This window comes from Hyperolius riggenbachi, chromosome 6, assembly GCF_040937935.1.
Source record: "Hyperolius riggenbachi isolate aHypRig1 chromosome 6, aHypRig1.pri, whole genome shotgun sequence".
Classification (NCBI taxonomy): Eukaryota; Metazoa; Chordata; class Amphibia; order Anura; family Hyperoliidae; genus Hyperolius; species Hyperolius riggenbachi.
In genome coordinates, this window is record NC_090651.1 from 251,917,436 (window position 1) to 251,933,641 (window position 16,206).

Here is a 16,206-nt window from a genome sequence, read left to right on the forward strand (position 1 = left end):
GATTTTCTCAAGTGTGACCCATGCCTCACAAATGTTCTAAAACACTATGCTGGCCTGGAATAAGACCTGGGCTGCAATGACAGTGTACTAGCCACTTAACTGTGCTGCACTTAGGCCTCTTTCAGACGGAAGGCTGAACTGCATGCTTGTCGGGCAGTTCAGTTTCCTGTATGCTGCCCACCAGCGCCATTCAGATGCTATTAAAATACAGTCGGAGGGCAGCTGGTACTGATCACTTAACAAGTGCCCGGCTGATGCAAGAGCGCATCTGACAGGCAGTAAATTCACTGCCTGTCAACTGCCCATCTGAAAGAGCCTTAAGATTGGAAGAGCCCTAAGAGTAAGAAATAAAGCTCAATGCTTGCAATATATTGGGCTTGTTATTTAGCAGGATCTGGAGAATAAAAACAATAAAAAAATAGGAATGGCTGTAGTTTTCATATGCACTTACTGTATGACTGAATCCATCTCCGCTATTCGCTCAGTGACAATAAGAGATTCATTATAAGTTACATCATTGAGAGCAGGTCCAGAGTTACATGCTAGGATAACCTGTAACAGGAATGCAGATCACACGTACACGCTTTAGTAAAAAATGTCAATGCAATCACATAACACAGAAAGCTGACATAAATGTCTGTTACAGTTGGTCCCAAGCAGTAGCTCAAGGGCACCTTTCACACACAGTCAGTTGTGTTGCAACACAGCCAAAAACTCACAATGCGAGTTGCTGCTGTGCTGCTATCATATATTAAAGTATACAGTACAATGAAAGTATGCCTCACTGCCAAGTAAACACACGTTACCCAGTTTATGCACAGGATTCAAGGATTCAGTGCATTGCTGCATCAAAACCAGTCGCACTGCACTCAATGTAAAAACACCAAAGTAATTTCAATGCATAACGATACAGTGATATTATCCATTGCAACACAGCGCACTCTGTATGAAAGGGTTCTAAAGTGTATGAACTGTGTCCATTTTATTTTCTTTCTATGTTACACTTCACAGTTGACGTGGGTGGTTACCAGACTGCTGAAGTGTTTGGGATCCTGGCACCAAGGCTAAAATAAGTTTGGCAGTGTGGTTGGACACTTCAGATTTCATCCATGTTTTTAGCTTTAATTTTGATAGCCAATCAACTCTGAGCTAGATGATGGGGTGCCTCTGCATTGTGATGCAAATGCAATGATATGGGCCTATTACATTGCTCACGGCCCGTCGAGTTCAGATGCAATAACGCACTACATGTGATTTTTCTGCAATGTTGTGGGGCAATTTAACTAATATCGAATTGCAAAGTACTGTTCAAAATGTGAAAGGAGCCTTATAGAATTCAGCAGGTGTGGCCAGAGAAGTACTATCTATGCCACCAAGCCACCCAATCAGAAAAGAAAGGTGAAAAGAAGTACAGTAGTAAAGTGCCAGCCTCAGTATGAGGCCTTCCAGACCTTTACCCATGTCCCAATCCAGTCAAAGGGAAATCATGTATCAAGTACCAGCATGTATAATACAAGACTCAAGTTACAAACAACCTCCCGGAATGGAACATGTTCCCAAGGAGGGAACTGCCAGTGATGGGAAATTTGGCCGCCCATTAGAGGCAGAAGTGTGTGTGCTCCCACCATAGGCGCCCATTGATATATCGGCATTGAGACAAACTTTGGGAGGTGGGCGCCTACATTTCCCCTCAATGACGATATTTCAATGAACCCCGAAAAATTGTGGGTTTTGGACGATTGGTGGGGGGATGGGGGGGGGGGGGGCAGGGGGGCAGTTAAAGGAATACTGAAGCCAAAGAAAAAAAAATCAGTTATACTCACCTGGGGCTTTTACCAGCCCCCTGTAGCTGTTCTGTGACCACACAGTCACTTTTGGATCCTCCTGTCCCCCGCGGTCAGCTACTTTTGTTTTGCCTACAGGTCTGGCCATTTACACGTAGAAGGAGATGTGTGGCCAGGCCTGCACAGACACAGTAAGTCTGTCGGCCGAAAACGACAGTAGCTGGCAGCGGGAGACAGGAGGATCCGAGAGTAACTGCGAGGGCACAGGATGGCTGCAGGGGGCTAGTAGAAGCCCCCGGTGCTTAAAGCTGATTTTTATTTTCTTAGACCCAAGTATCCCTTTATGATTAGGTAGGTGGTTAAGGTTAGCCATATGGGGTGGGTGGTGTTGAAAGAGTCTGAAGCCTCTTAACAATCCCGTTCTACACTCACCCCATCTAAAGCGCAGCTATCCCACGGCAGATCGCTGTATCTAAACTTCCCAAATCCCCGGGGCAATGTCGGGGGAGCGCTTCCTAGTAGAGGCAGAGCTTTGGGCTGTAGCTCTGCCTCTACTCCCGTCAATCGGCGCTGATAGCCACCTCTCCGCCCCTCTCAGTCTTCTTTCACTGAGAGGGGCGGGGGAGAGGCGGAGATCAGCGAAGATTGATGCGAATGGAGGCAGAGCTACAGCTCAAAGCTCTGCCTCCCCGGGTAGCAAAATTCACGACCAGGAAAGTCGTGGATTTTTTCCCCGGAGGTAGGGGGGGGGGGGTTAAACACAGCGTTCTGCCACAGGATAGCAGTGTTTTAGATGGGGTGATAGTGTAGAAGGGGATTGTTAAATAAAAAAAATAAAAAAAAAAGATTTTAGGAGGCTTCAGAGTCTCTTTAAGGTTGGGAAGGGTTCAGTGTGAGAATAGGTTTACTTTTGTGTTTACTTTTAGAATTGTGTTTAGTAGAATATTGGTATGAGTTACTGATATTTTACTACTATTTTACAGAATGACAGTAAATAAACCAAGATTCTACCATCGTGTTTTCTGGGCACCCACATTTCCCTGGTGCTCTTTTTGCATGAACACAGGATGTATGATCCTGTTTCTACTATCCTGGTTGCCTTGTATAACCTTGTCCTACGTTGTATAACTGTTTTACGTATGTCTGCCTACCATTGTATGTATCCATATTTGTTGTACAGCACGGTTTAATATCTTGATGCTTTACAAATACAATAATTAATAATTATAGCACAGAATATGTAAAATGCAGCACAGTGTATTTTAAGCAGAGCAGTGATTGTTATATAAACAGCATTTACACTCTGCTAGAAAAATGTTTTTTTTCCTGAATCCATGCACCTTGGCAGAATTAATGCTCAGTCTAGTTTGTATTATACACAGTGTTTAGAAAGAGAAGATGCCAGTATGACTGTACCTCAGTACCTCTGGAGAGCAGCTCTCGCACAAATGGGAACACTCCAAGAATGATGTCAATGCCACTATTGTCCACAAATATTAAGGCACATTTATGAGGAGAGCCCTGAAAAACACAACAGTTAATAGTCTGAAAGCTCATGATCGTAGAAAAAGAAATGTGCTGATAAATACATGGCTGTCAAGTGAACCTGTCAGTGTAGTCAACCAAACTGATGTATTCTTCTGGACTACACCACAGAAACACAGTCTCAATGCAAGTCCTTTGAGGCTTACAAAGCATCATGAAACAAAGGCACCAAACTCTCTCCAACATTTCCAGAGTGCCAGTAACTCCTCTCTGGATGCATGAATACATTTTGGAATAAATTCAGATTTAAAATTATACTGAAGCAAATCTCTAGTGTTTCCCTTCAATGGTGCACTCTCTGCAAAACTGTTTTAGCGACCGGTGGGCACCAAATAAGTGACAGGTAGTTAGTGGGGAGGAAAGGCCTTCTTACTTTGCAGTTAAGTTAACCTTTTTTCCTTTCAGGTAAAATGGGGTCTCAGTTTATGCTGGGAATTAGTTTAGGAGTATAAATATATATTTTATGTACCGTATATCCTCAAATATAAAAAGCCTACAATTTCTCAGTATCAATATGTTCTCATTACACAGTTCATTTGTTTAGGCTGAATTTAAGTCTGAATTTCATTAAAAAAAAAATCATGTCTGGCATGGCATTCTTCATTTTTTTCTGAGCTATGGCTGAAGTGTGTCCTTGCAAGACAGACAGCTAGGTAGTTCTCAAGTACAGAACTAGCCATATAGAGAATAGCAAATCAGGTATTTCGATATGATGGTGTCACAAATAATGAGCCATGAGGTCAGTTTATGTAAAGTCACATTGTCCTGTGCCAGTCCTTGTATAGTGTTAGGTCTAGTGGGAGATTCTGTATGGTATATATGGCGTTCAGCTCAAGAGTTAGGATCTGCTGACTATACAGTAGCAAGAAAAAGTATGTGAACAGTTTGCAATTATTTGGATTTCTGCACAAATTGGCCATAAAATGTGATCTGATCATCTAAGTCACAACAATAGACAATCACAGTCTGCTTAAACTAATACCACACAAATTCAAGGTCTTTTTTATAGGGCAGAGCAGCTGTAACCAACACCTAAAATCTCATCTCATTGATTGGACTCCAGCTGGCTGACACCACTCCAATTACCTCTTGGAGATGTCATTAGTCTAATGCTGGGAATACACGTTTCGTTTTTGCCTTCGTTTAAACCTTCGTTTCGATTGTGCCTTTTGTCCTTTTCGATCCCGAAATAATCGACCGTACAGTTAATATCACCACCCACGGTTTCGTTTTTTTTCCGATTCTGATGGTTTCGTTTTTCCAATGATCGAAGGCTGCAAAGAAACGAAACGTAGTACAGGGACGGACGGCATAAACGAATATATAATCGATCTGAACAGCCATCAAGCCTACCAATGGCTCGATTAGATGGATAAAGAGAGATAATATCAAACATGTTCGAGCACTAGTCGTTCGTTTTTGGGGTCTATTAATCGAAACTATAATGAGATTATGACTATTTTCACATACGTTTTCAACACTCGATTCGTTTACCGAACGAATCGAAGGCTAAAACGAAGGCAAAAACGAAACGTGTATTCCCAGCATTAAGGAGTGTACACATGCCGGATTTTTTTTAAACTACAGGTCATCAGACCCACCCGTCGGGCGGTAGTTCTGATGACAGTTTGCATGCGAGTACAGGCTGTCATCAGGCTGATAAGGCTGGTTTTGACTGATCCGCTCTGATGACCCGCAGTTTAAAAAAAATCCCTTAAGGGTTCACATACTTCTTCCACCTGCACTGTGAATGTGTACATGGTGTTTTCAATAAGAACATGGAAACATTATTTGTGTGGTATTAGCTTAAACCACTTCTCAACCACAGGGTTTTTCATCTAAAAACACATTTCACATTTCAGTGAGGCAAGGGTTAATGGGCTTAATGGAGGGTATAATTTATTGAAATAAAAACCTCACTAATGCTGATCACTCACTAATGCTGTTCTAGTTATCGGAGATCCTCTCACGAGTGATCTCAGTAACTGTAACAGCATAGTGACTGATACAATGTTTATACACATTCTGAATGAATGAGCACTGCCACTGGCTTTGGCAGTGCTCATTCAAACTTGCAAGCACTTTGTTTGGCTTTGTGAACACATGTTCACATCAGCCAATCACGGATTAGCGGGTGACTGATGCGTACGCGCATGCGTGTGCACGAGATCGCGCACAGCGGAGAAATAAACAGGAGTCGCTTATCTACGCCCCTGTGACTCAGGTGAATTTTAAATGGCCGTAGATAAGCGTGGCAGAGGTTGCCAAGTGGTTAAAGAGAACCCAAGATGTGATGGTCAAATCTTAATGGGACACGGAGGCATGATCTGTGTACAATGACATGCCTCTGTGTCCTATTGTGCCTTCCCCCTTAAAAAAAAAAAAGCGCCAGGCTAGCAACACGCAGATTGTCGCTAGCCTGCCATTTACCTCAGCCTGTCACTCATCGCCCTCCCCCGCCTCCTGTATTACACGGCTCCCCCCGCCTGTGTCCCTTCCCTCCGGGGAGAGGGAGCAGCGATGAGTGACAGGTTGAGATAAATGGCAATCTAGCAACAACCTCCGGGTAGCTAGGGTGGCGCTTTTTTTTTTGAAGGGGGGACAACAGAGCCAGGGGGGAGCTGGAGGCACAATAAAGGACATAGAGGCATGTCAATTGTACATAGAACACGCCTCCGTGTCCTATCAAGATTTGACCATCACACCACGAGTTCTCTTTAAGTAGACTGTGATTGTCTATTGTTGTGACTTAGATGAATATCAGATCTCTTTTTTTTTTCCAACTTGTGCAGAAATCCATCTAATTCCAAAGGGCTCACATACTTTTTCTTGCTACTGTAATTAAAAAGTAGAGGAAGATCACAATACTGTACGGCATTTAACATCAAACAATAAAGGCCATCACATCATCTGGTATGATAATAATTTCAATACTTTGGCAATAACCTCTCATAAGCATACATACTGTATTTGTGAAGTTATGTCAATACAGATTTTGACATTTACATTTTTGTTCTCCGAATTTCTTGTGGTTTTATTTTTTGTGAACAAAAATAAATGTTTGTTCTTCACACTGGCTAATGCTAGATATACACCATGAGATTTTTTTTTGGCAGATAGATGGTTCGATAGATAATTTTTAACAGGTCGACCTGATTTTCGATTATTTTTCTGATCGATTTCTTATAGAAGTGAATGGAAATCAATCGGACAGTAAATCTGCTGCAAAAATCTCATTGTGGATTCCCAGCATAAGACCTATTGTTCAGGTGTTTTGAACATCTCAAGTGTCAACCAAAGACTGCTATTTTGCAGATTGCATGCAGACTGTGTAAAGCCTCATCTACATGGTACAATTTTCCATCAGATAGACAAATCTATTAAATAGATATAATAAGAAATTGCATTGTGTGTAGATGTCCAAATTGTTTCAGATTAATTTTTGCGATAGATTTTGCTTTGATAAGTACCCCAAATCTACTGCAAAATCTAACGCAATCCGATTGGACCGGTTGGAAATTATCTAATAGATCCGATCTGATGGAAAATTGTACAGTGTAGAGGAGACTTGAGATGTTCACCATTCAATGAATATCTAGATAGAGCTGCCTGCCCGCAGCATAGCGTGGATTGTTTATCCAAGCAGGACAGGGCAGAGAGCTTCTAATCTTGTTGCCTTGCTGTGAACAGCCCGTCACCCATCTCCACCCTTAGCACTGCATATGTAAGATCTGATAGTGGCAGTAAAAGGAAAAAAAAAAACACCTACATGTTATTACTAACTCCCTTCTGCCTATTAACCCCCCTGGTGGTATGAAACATTCCGCCGGGGGGCAGCGCAGCAGTTTTTTTAATTTTTTTTTTTTTTTTTTTTAAATCATGTAGCGAGCCTAGGGCTCGCTACATGATAGCCGCTGCTCAGCGGCATCCCCCCAGCCCCGCCGATCGCCTCCGGCGATAGGCGATCAGGAAATCCCGTTCAAAGAACGGGATTTCCTGGAGGGCTTCCCCTGTCGCCATGGCGACGGGGCGGGATGACGTCACCGACGTCGGGACGTCATTGGGACTCCAGATCTACCCCTCGGCGCTGCCTGGCACTGATTGGCCAGGCAGCGCACGGGGTCTGGGGGGGGGGGGGGCGCGCGGCGCAACGAATAGCGGCGATCGGGCGCGCAGCGGCGGCGGCGATCGGGGTGCTGGCGCAGCTAGCAAAGTGCTAGCTGCGTCCAGCAAAAAAAAAAATTATTTAAATCGGCCCAGCAGGGCCTGAGCGGCACCCTCCGGCGGCTTACCCCGTGTCACACACGGGGTTACCGCTAAGGAGGTTAAAGGGGATCAGAAAAAAAAATTGGAAAAAAAAAAGAGCCCTCTCTCGGGAGTGGGAAGCCTCAGGGTCCCAATTAAGCATCCCCATTCCCTGTAGCTGCTGGGAATCCAGCGCTACCTCCTCTGACAAGCAATGATATATTTACCTCTCCGCGATCATGCGCAGGTGCACTAGCGGCTCTCCGTGTGGGTTAAGGTGGAAATATCCGAACCCGAACATATCCGCTCTACAGCGCAGGCGCAAAGGACTCGCACCCGCACAGTAGAGTGGATCCGATCAGGTTCAGCTATTTCCACCTTAACCCACACGGAGAGTCGCTAGTGCGCCTGCGCAGGATTGCAGTAGCTAAAGGCTTACCTCGCCACGGTTCAGGAGTGTGTGTGTGTGGGGGGGTTGGGCGCATCGCTGGATTTCTGGGACACCGGAGGTTGGGGAAGCCTCGTTAGGATCCAGAGGCTTCTCCCTCCTGAGGTAAGTACCCCCCGGAGGGTTTTTTTTTTTTTGCATTACAGATTTTCTTTATTTTCTCTCCCCATTTTATTACATTTCCTAACAGAGGTGTTTCCAGTCTGTGTCTGAGGTTCCATCTCTTTTCCTGTGTTGGCAATCCAGTTCCTGGCACAAGTAGTAAAGGGAACGCTCTACAGCCAGAACTTATATAGTAATAAAATATGACAACTTTTAACCCTTCTCCACTCTTCCCTTGATTTTCACCTTTAAGCAATAGAATCAGTTTTCAAACACAAATAGCCAAGATTGACTTTTGCTGTGCAGGGTGATTAGAGATGCACACAGGTGCCTAGTGCTTGCATGTCACATACTAGCATCACTCAAGGTCAAACCTGAACATGTGTGCTTTGAGGACAGACTTACTTTTAATCTTTTGATCCATTCGCAATAGGAGTCAACAAGCCAAGGTCTAGCTGTAAGAAAAAAATAAATATAAAGCCTTTATAGTGTCAATTTTTCAACATTTAAGAGGTTCATATACTAAGCGAGAGCGTTATCCTGGTTCCAGCATCAGAAACTGTTCTTATATCTATATACTGTAATGCTGTATATTGGTATGTAATTCCGTCCTAGTGATTTTAGCCTAGGCTGTGATGTAATGAAGCCTTCTCCCAGTGCAGTCTGGGAAACCAGGTGTTCTTGCTCACACACACACACACACACACACACACACACACACACACACACACACACACACACACACACAAAGTACAAGCATTCTTCCCCATCTGTGTTTCAGGTTTTGGGGATGAACTGAATTATCGCAATCCTATCCTATGAAACGTGGGCATATAAGTTAACATAACATAAGTTTATGTTGGCAATTCCACATTGCATGATACACATTTGCTGCCTTTCTGCTTATTTTACAAACTAATGAAATGTCCAACAACAACACAGATTTGCATTTCATAATTGTACCTCGATTGAGAGAAAGCCATATTTTCTTCAAACCCACCTTGTAATTTGGTCTTTGCTTCCTCAAATCCAAACTCTGGATCAGACTCCAAGACGCTGAATAAAAACACAGCATAGTGTTACTACTTCCAGCAGTGGAAAACTAAGTTGCACAACAAAGAGCACAACAGGATATTGCAAACAAAAATTCAGCCTCACAATATCAAATATTCCTCTAGACAGACTCCTGTGATAGAAGCAAGAAGAGACTTTGCTAGAATTTGTTAGATGTCTCTGCAAGGTCTGCATATACGGTTTATCTGGATTTCAAAGCACAGGATCAGGGCATGTACTGCACATTTTATACACACATCTCATCAGCTAAGACATTCACAGTATCTCACATTTTTGTTAATATCCCATACATTTCTCATGGGACAACACTGAAGATATGACACATTCATACAAAGTAGTCAGTCCACAGCTTGTATAACTGTAAATGTGCTGTTCAATCAAAATAACAACAGCTATTAACGCCTAAACCGCTAACAACAAAATTGAGAAAAGAATGTCACATCCAATGTGTATCCAAAATTTTCCAGCACTGCCAACTCTCTTAGGCATGGCTTTCACTAGAGCTTTACAGGTTGCCACCGGAGTCCTCTTCCACTCCTCCATGACCAAGCTGGTAGCTGTTAGAGATCTTGCACTCCACCTTCTGTTTGAGGGTGCCCAGCAGAAGCTCAATAGGATGTAGACCTGGAGACATGCTTGGCCAGTGCAGCACCCTTGCCATCAGTTTCTTTAGCAAGGCAGTGGTGATCTTGCAAGTGTGTTTGAGGTCGTTATGTTGGATTACCGCCCTGCAGTTCAGTTTCCAGAGGGAGGGTAACATGCTCAGTTTCATGTCACAGTTTTGAGGCAATTGTAAACTGTAGTTCTCCAGTGCTGGAAGCACCCATGCTGTCCCAATGACATTCCCACCACCATGCTCGATTGTAAGCAAGTCACACTTGTCTATGTACTCCTCACCTGGTTGCTACCACATACTTGACACCACCTGAACTAAATAAGTTTATCCTTGCCTCTTCAGGCCACGTGATATGGTTTCAGTAATCCATGTCCTTCGGTTGCTTGTCCTCAGAAAACTGTTTACAGGCTTTATTGTGCACCACATTTAGAGGAGGCTTTGTTCTGGGACAACAGACATGCAGCCCAATTTGATTCAGTGTATGGTCTGAGTACTGACAGGCTGATTCCTCTCCTCCCCCCCCCCCCTCTTTCAACCTCTGCAGCGATGCTGCCAACACTCAAATGTCTATTTGCAAAATTTGGATATGAAGCTCAAATTCTTACGTCGACCACAGGGAGGCCTGTTCTGTGAGGAGCCTGTCCTGTTAAACCGCAGTATGGTCTTGTCCACTGTGCCGCAGCTCAGTTTCAGGGAGCTGGTAATCATTCTCAGAGAGTTCTCTGTTATGGGGTGCCATGTTAAAGTTCCAGTAACCAGTATGAGAGAGATAACTCCAAATTTAACACAACTGTTGCTCGTTCACACGTGAGTCCTTGTAACACTAACAAGTAACATGGCCTTGGAAGGGAAAAGGTTTAATTAAGCAGAATTTTGACATTCTCCCTTTTGTTGCCAGTGGACATTAAAGGCTGCGTTGAGTTATTTTGAGGAGACAGAAAATTTATACTACTTTACATGATATTAACATTTCCTTCCTTCACTGTTTTCTCATGAAATGAGGATATCAAATATTTGCAACAATGTGAGACATATACTCACTTGTGAAACTGTGCATTCTGCAGTTTCCAATGCAGAACTCCCTGGTGCTAATAATTAAACCGATTAGGTAATGATTAGAAACAATTAAATGGAATTTGCCAGTTACTGCCCTTATCTACTGACAACAGGTTACTTTTTCTTTATCCTCCCCATAGTGCAGAGGTGGCCACACATGATACAATAAAAATATTCAATTTCACAGCAATTCGATTCATTTAATTTGAGCTAGAAATCTGAATGAATTTCCAATTTTTTTCTTAATCAGGAGAGACTGATTTTTCTGATCAACAGTTATGAAAATAAATGGTGTAGGATAATTTGTAGCAATATGAAAGAAAGGACACAGCACTCTGAGGCTGAAAGCAGCAACAAGCTGTATTGGAGCAGCAAGGTAGTACACACGACGTTTCAGGCGGAGCCCTTCCTCAGGTGAGGAAGGGCTCCGCCCGAAACATTGTGTGTACTACCTTGCTGCTCCAATACAGCTTGTTGCTGCTTTCAGCCTCAGAGTGCTGTGTCCTTTCTTTCATATTGCTACATGTTACAGGTGTGGTGGGCCTGAGGACGCTGTGCCCCAAGTGGCCAGAAATATACCGTTTTTTCCCCAAGGTTTGAAGTTCTTTTGTTTTAGTATTGTAGGATAAATTGACAGTTTCTTGATTCACAGACCCAAGTCATTCTTTCTGGGTTTTCAATAATGTATTGTCATAACTGTAGAAAAATGTAACACATATGTGATAAGTAAGGGTGATATCTGTGGTTCCATGAACCTAGATCCCCTATGGATGAGAGGCGAGACCAGGAGCCTAATGGTGCAATATTGTCTAGTATAGTGGTGGTGGTGGTGGTGGTAAGTACAAAGTACAGATATTCTCACAATAATGGGTTGTAAACCCTTGCAACCACCATATAAGCCTGTGGGGAAATAACCATCCACACTTAGTTTTACTTGGTTGACTTGAAGAAGAGGGTACGAACTGGTGAAATGCGTTGTCCTAACAATTGTGCTCTAATAAACTCCTTTCCAATTATATGGGCGTTATTCATCCGGAGAAGGAAGATTACCACTCTTATGTACTTATAAGATCTTAGATAACATACACTGGATGCCTTCTCCCCTGTTTCAGCTACATATATGTGACACATTGATTGTCATATTTAAATTGTAAAAATCATAAAAAATTTATTTTACTTATTGAATTAAAGAGAAATAAAAATTGCATCGTGTGTGGCCATCTTAATCTGCATATTCAATTTGGAGCATTATTACAACCCCCCCCCCCCCAAAAAAAAGTCAAGATAAACTGTACAACAGTTTAGAGTCCTTTTACACTTACTGCGTCAGAGTACTCTCCCCCACCCCAGCTTGTTCCAGTGACCATTGTCACTGGAATGGTCACGAGACATGACACTGCGCGCGATGCAACTTGGCGCTCCGGAAGTGCTCCAGGCAACGCACAATCTGCAGTGTGTTACCGTGCATCCTGCTGTATTCCCGGAAGTGCACTGGAAGTTTCTTTTTTTTCCAGCTCTGGTGCCATGTATGGTGCACCACACCAGTGTAAAAGGACCCTAAACCTTAAGTGATGATATCTGTATTTGAGAGGTTCCCATCACTCCCCATCCCTAGTGGGGAAATCACTTTCAAAAAGGGACACAAATGGCAATCAAATATATATTAAGATTAAAAGTCTTCCCCATGTCTCAAATCTCACTGTGTGTATGACACACCTGCAATTCCCATAACCCATAACACAAAACTGATCACACCACACAGTTTGTAGATTTCTTCAAGGAGAACTCCACCCATCACTATTTGTAAGGCTAGGCTTCATACATATATGCCCATCAGTCACCACTGGATCAAGTTACTCAAAGAGATTGGCCTCAATTTACTAAGATCAGGCTGGAGATAATAAGGCAAGAGAAAACTTACCACCACACGGTGATCTTGCCTTATTAAAGAGGAGCTGTCAGCCATACTATCTCAGGAAAAAAATAAAACAAATATATAAGTAGATAAATACTTGCTCTACTTACATAGCATATGTATTGCACTGTCCACGTTAGGATTCCTGTGAATTTTGTAAAGGAAAATTAGAGAATCCTATTCCAGACAGTTTCCATATTTAATATCCGCCCTTAGTCTCCTCTGCCTGATTTGCCCGCCCTTCACTATAGAAAGTGCATTGTTTCAGCCTGAGAAATTTTGGCCAATCAGAGAGGCAGAGAGGCGTGGGAGAGGAAAACAGGAGGGAAAGAGGCTTTAGCCAATCAGGCTGCATTAGTTAAGTCTGAGGGGAAGTAGAGAAGCAAAAAAAAAAAACAAAAAAAAAAAAAAAAAGAAGGACAACCCAGCATGCTCTGCAACTTCTCTTTTGTGTACCAAATTTTCTGTGTACCAAATAAGAGTCATGTAAACTGGGGAATGTTAATTTATCAACAAGAAAAGTAATAGTGATTTTAACTTTTGGATTGCCTGATTAGCATCCTTATTACTTGTTTACCAGATAAAAATAAAGAATTAGATTTTTGATTTTATGCCAGACAGTTACTCTTTAGGTCCGTACACACGCCGGACTGGAGGCAACGACGGGTCCGTCGTCACCTCCCGCTGGGTGGGCGTTCCAGCGACAGTCTGGCGTGTGAACAGTCTGTCGGCGGACTGATACGGCTGTTTCTGAGCGATCCGCTGGGCGCCTACCCAGCAGGAGGTGACGACGGACTCATCGTTGCCTCCAGTCCGGCGTGTGTACGGACCTTTTAAGGTGTAGAGATAAGTTATCACAGTGCGAGAGTTATCTTATCTCTTCAGTCCTTAAGTTACCTCCTCACCATGGTGATAACTCTAGAAACGTTATTAAAGACAGAAGATAAGCTTAGTGAATTGAGGCCATGGTCTCATGACAACTATGCATTGATTGTGCAAAACTTCCTGCCGACAGTCATTCAGATTCAGTGAGAGGGAGTCCATAGTTAATCGATCAAATTGACCCGCAAGAATCTACATCCTGGAAGCTCTGTGCAGGTGTACTCAACTGCTGGGGGACCTTCTCTTCAAGCAAGCTATTTCAACAACAGCTTCTGGACAGGCATATATGAACAGCGGTGGGTGGAATTCAAATCATTTACTATAAAACCTATATAGTAAAAACCCACATAGCATACATGGAGCCAATTTGTGTGTTGAAACATTAATCAGCGTAAGTGCCCAGGAAATTAGTGACATTCAGATGTGTTCCAAGAGTTGTCACTAACCGCTGGCGAGAATACCAAATTAAAGGACAACCGTAGCGAGAAGTATGTAAAGGCTGCCATAAGCAATGCCAGTTTCCTGCCTAACCTACTGATCCACTACCTCTAGTACATGTAGCCATAGACTCAACAAGCATAAGCAGATCATGTGTTTCTGACATTGTCAGATCTGACAACATTAGCTGCATGCTTGTTTCTGGTGTGATTCAGATACTACTGAAAATAGACAAGCAGGACTGGCAGGCAACTGGTATTGCTTAAAAGGAAATAAATATGGCAGCCACCATATCCTCCTCACTTCAGTTGTCCTTTAAGCAGACCACTGCGGCATTTGGTGAAGTGCTGCAACCACAAATATAGCTGATGACAGGTATGCAAATGCATCTAAAAGGAAAATAACAATAATTATATGTACATAATTGTATGTATCTGCCATGCAAAAAAGAGTAGCAAAAGAAGAGGCATATTTTTTTTCCGATTAAGGTGGTTTTCAGATATTTTGGAAAGGGTAGTGCAATTGTAATGTGTACAACTAAGCCATCCATATTGCATTGCTCCACTCCTTTATATAGGGCAATGCATAATGCCGACTTAGGATAACCTATATTCAGAGGCAAGATGCAACGGAAACTACTGTAACTCCTCAAATTCCTGTCTCATGTTCTATCATTCCTATTCATGTAATACATCATTTTGCCTGTAGCACATAATTATTTGGATTACAGATAGCCACATTGCTTAGATTGAATACAAGCTGCAATGTTGTAGTGGGAACACCCCCATGGGGTTCCTCTGCAGTAGCGCTTTACCAATCACTGGTGATGAACAACGGCCCTGAAAGCACCAGCAGTGTAACTAGCCCTAACCAAGATCAAGGTGGTTAATTGATCGCTTGCCTGATTGGGCTGCTCTGGGCCTATGAATGGCAGGGTCTAGAGACTCCTGGAATTTAAACGACACCTGAAGCCAGAGCGACATGGAGGGTGCCATATTTACTGTATTTCCCTTGAAACAATACCAGTTGCCTGGCATACAGAATCATAAACCTGAGACAAGCATGCAGCAAGTTCAACAGTCAGACGTCAGTCGAAATTTCATCTGCATGCTTGTTCAGGTTCTATGGCTAAAGGGGCAGGGGGTCTGCAGGACAGCCAGGCAATTTGCATGGTTTAAAAGGAAACCATTGACCCGGATATACAATGCCGGTGCTGTATGCCAGGTCGGCTCCTTTGTGGCCTTGCCGGGGATGCATCAGCACATGCATGCGGACCTTGTGGAAGATGAGCGGACAGCACACCTGAAGTGAGATGGATGTGATGGATGATTGGTGTTCTAAGGGATTCTGACAGCTATAACATGCCGGGGGGGGGTGTTAAAGATGGATTTACTATTTCCACTTTTGCCGTCCAAAACAAATGGTTTTCTCTTGGAACTGGGCTTAGATGGTAGCTCAACTTTAGCTAAATTGCTTCCAAAATATGTGAAAACCTCCATCTCTGGATGAAGCTATGGTGGTAATTCAATATCCACCTCTTCAACCCTTCTCCCTTACATAATAATATTTCCTGCAGAAGAACAGATGTATTTTAATACTAGCTTGTGACAAACCTGGACAATGAATACATTGTAAATTCTCCTTCAGTGCTCAGAGGCTACCTTCACAGGAAGCTGCAAGTCAAAATGATCAGTAGTTCCAGAGTCGCAGATAACCATGTTGGAAATAAACTAAAAGTACAGTAGAATCCCTCTACTAGAAAAAGTAGTTTACTATATCAGAAGTTTACTATGTCAGAATTAGAATCAGAATTCAGAATCAGAATTTAGTCATACATTGTATATTTATACAGACATTTGCTGGGACCTGAGGACTAAGTTTACGATATCCAGAGGTTTACTATATCAGAGTTTATTATAACAAGATTCTACTGTAAAATCATCTGAGCTGACATACTGGTAAATAAAGCCACCCATCCTATCATGAAATGGCCATTACAGGGTGCTTGGTGTGGTATGGGGCAGGCCAAGGTCAACTTAGAGGACAAATCATACATTTGCACATGACTGTAGTGTGTATGTTTGGAACTACTAACCATTTT

General features: G+C 42.8%; 1 protein-coding gene across 1 annotated transcript in view; it reads right to left on the minus strand.

Moving 5' to 3' along the window:
- The window catches only part of PANK4 (pantothenate kinase 4 (inactive)), a 107,158-nt gene that overhangs the window by 11,446 nt on the left and 79,506 nt on the right, over positions 1-16,206 (minus strand). The window contains exons 14-17 of the mRNA XM_068242777.1: positions 9,125-9,180; positions 8,530-8,579; positions 3,201-3,305; positions 452-552 (exon numbers count right to left, since the gene is read on the minus strand). Of these exons, the coding sequence (XP_068098878.1) occupies positions 452-552; positions 3,201-3,305; positions 8,530-8,579; positions 9,125-9,180 (312 nt within the window). The remainder of the gene's footprint in view (positions 1-451; positions 553-3,200; positions 3,306-8,529; positions 8,580-9,124; positions 9,181-16,206) is intronic.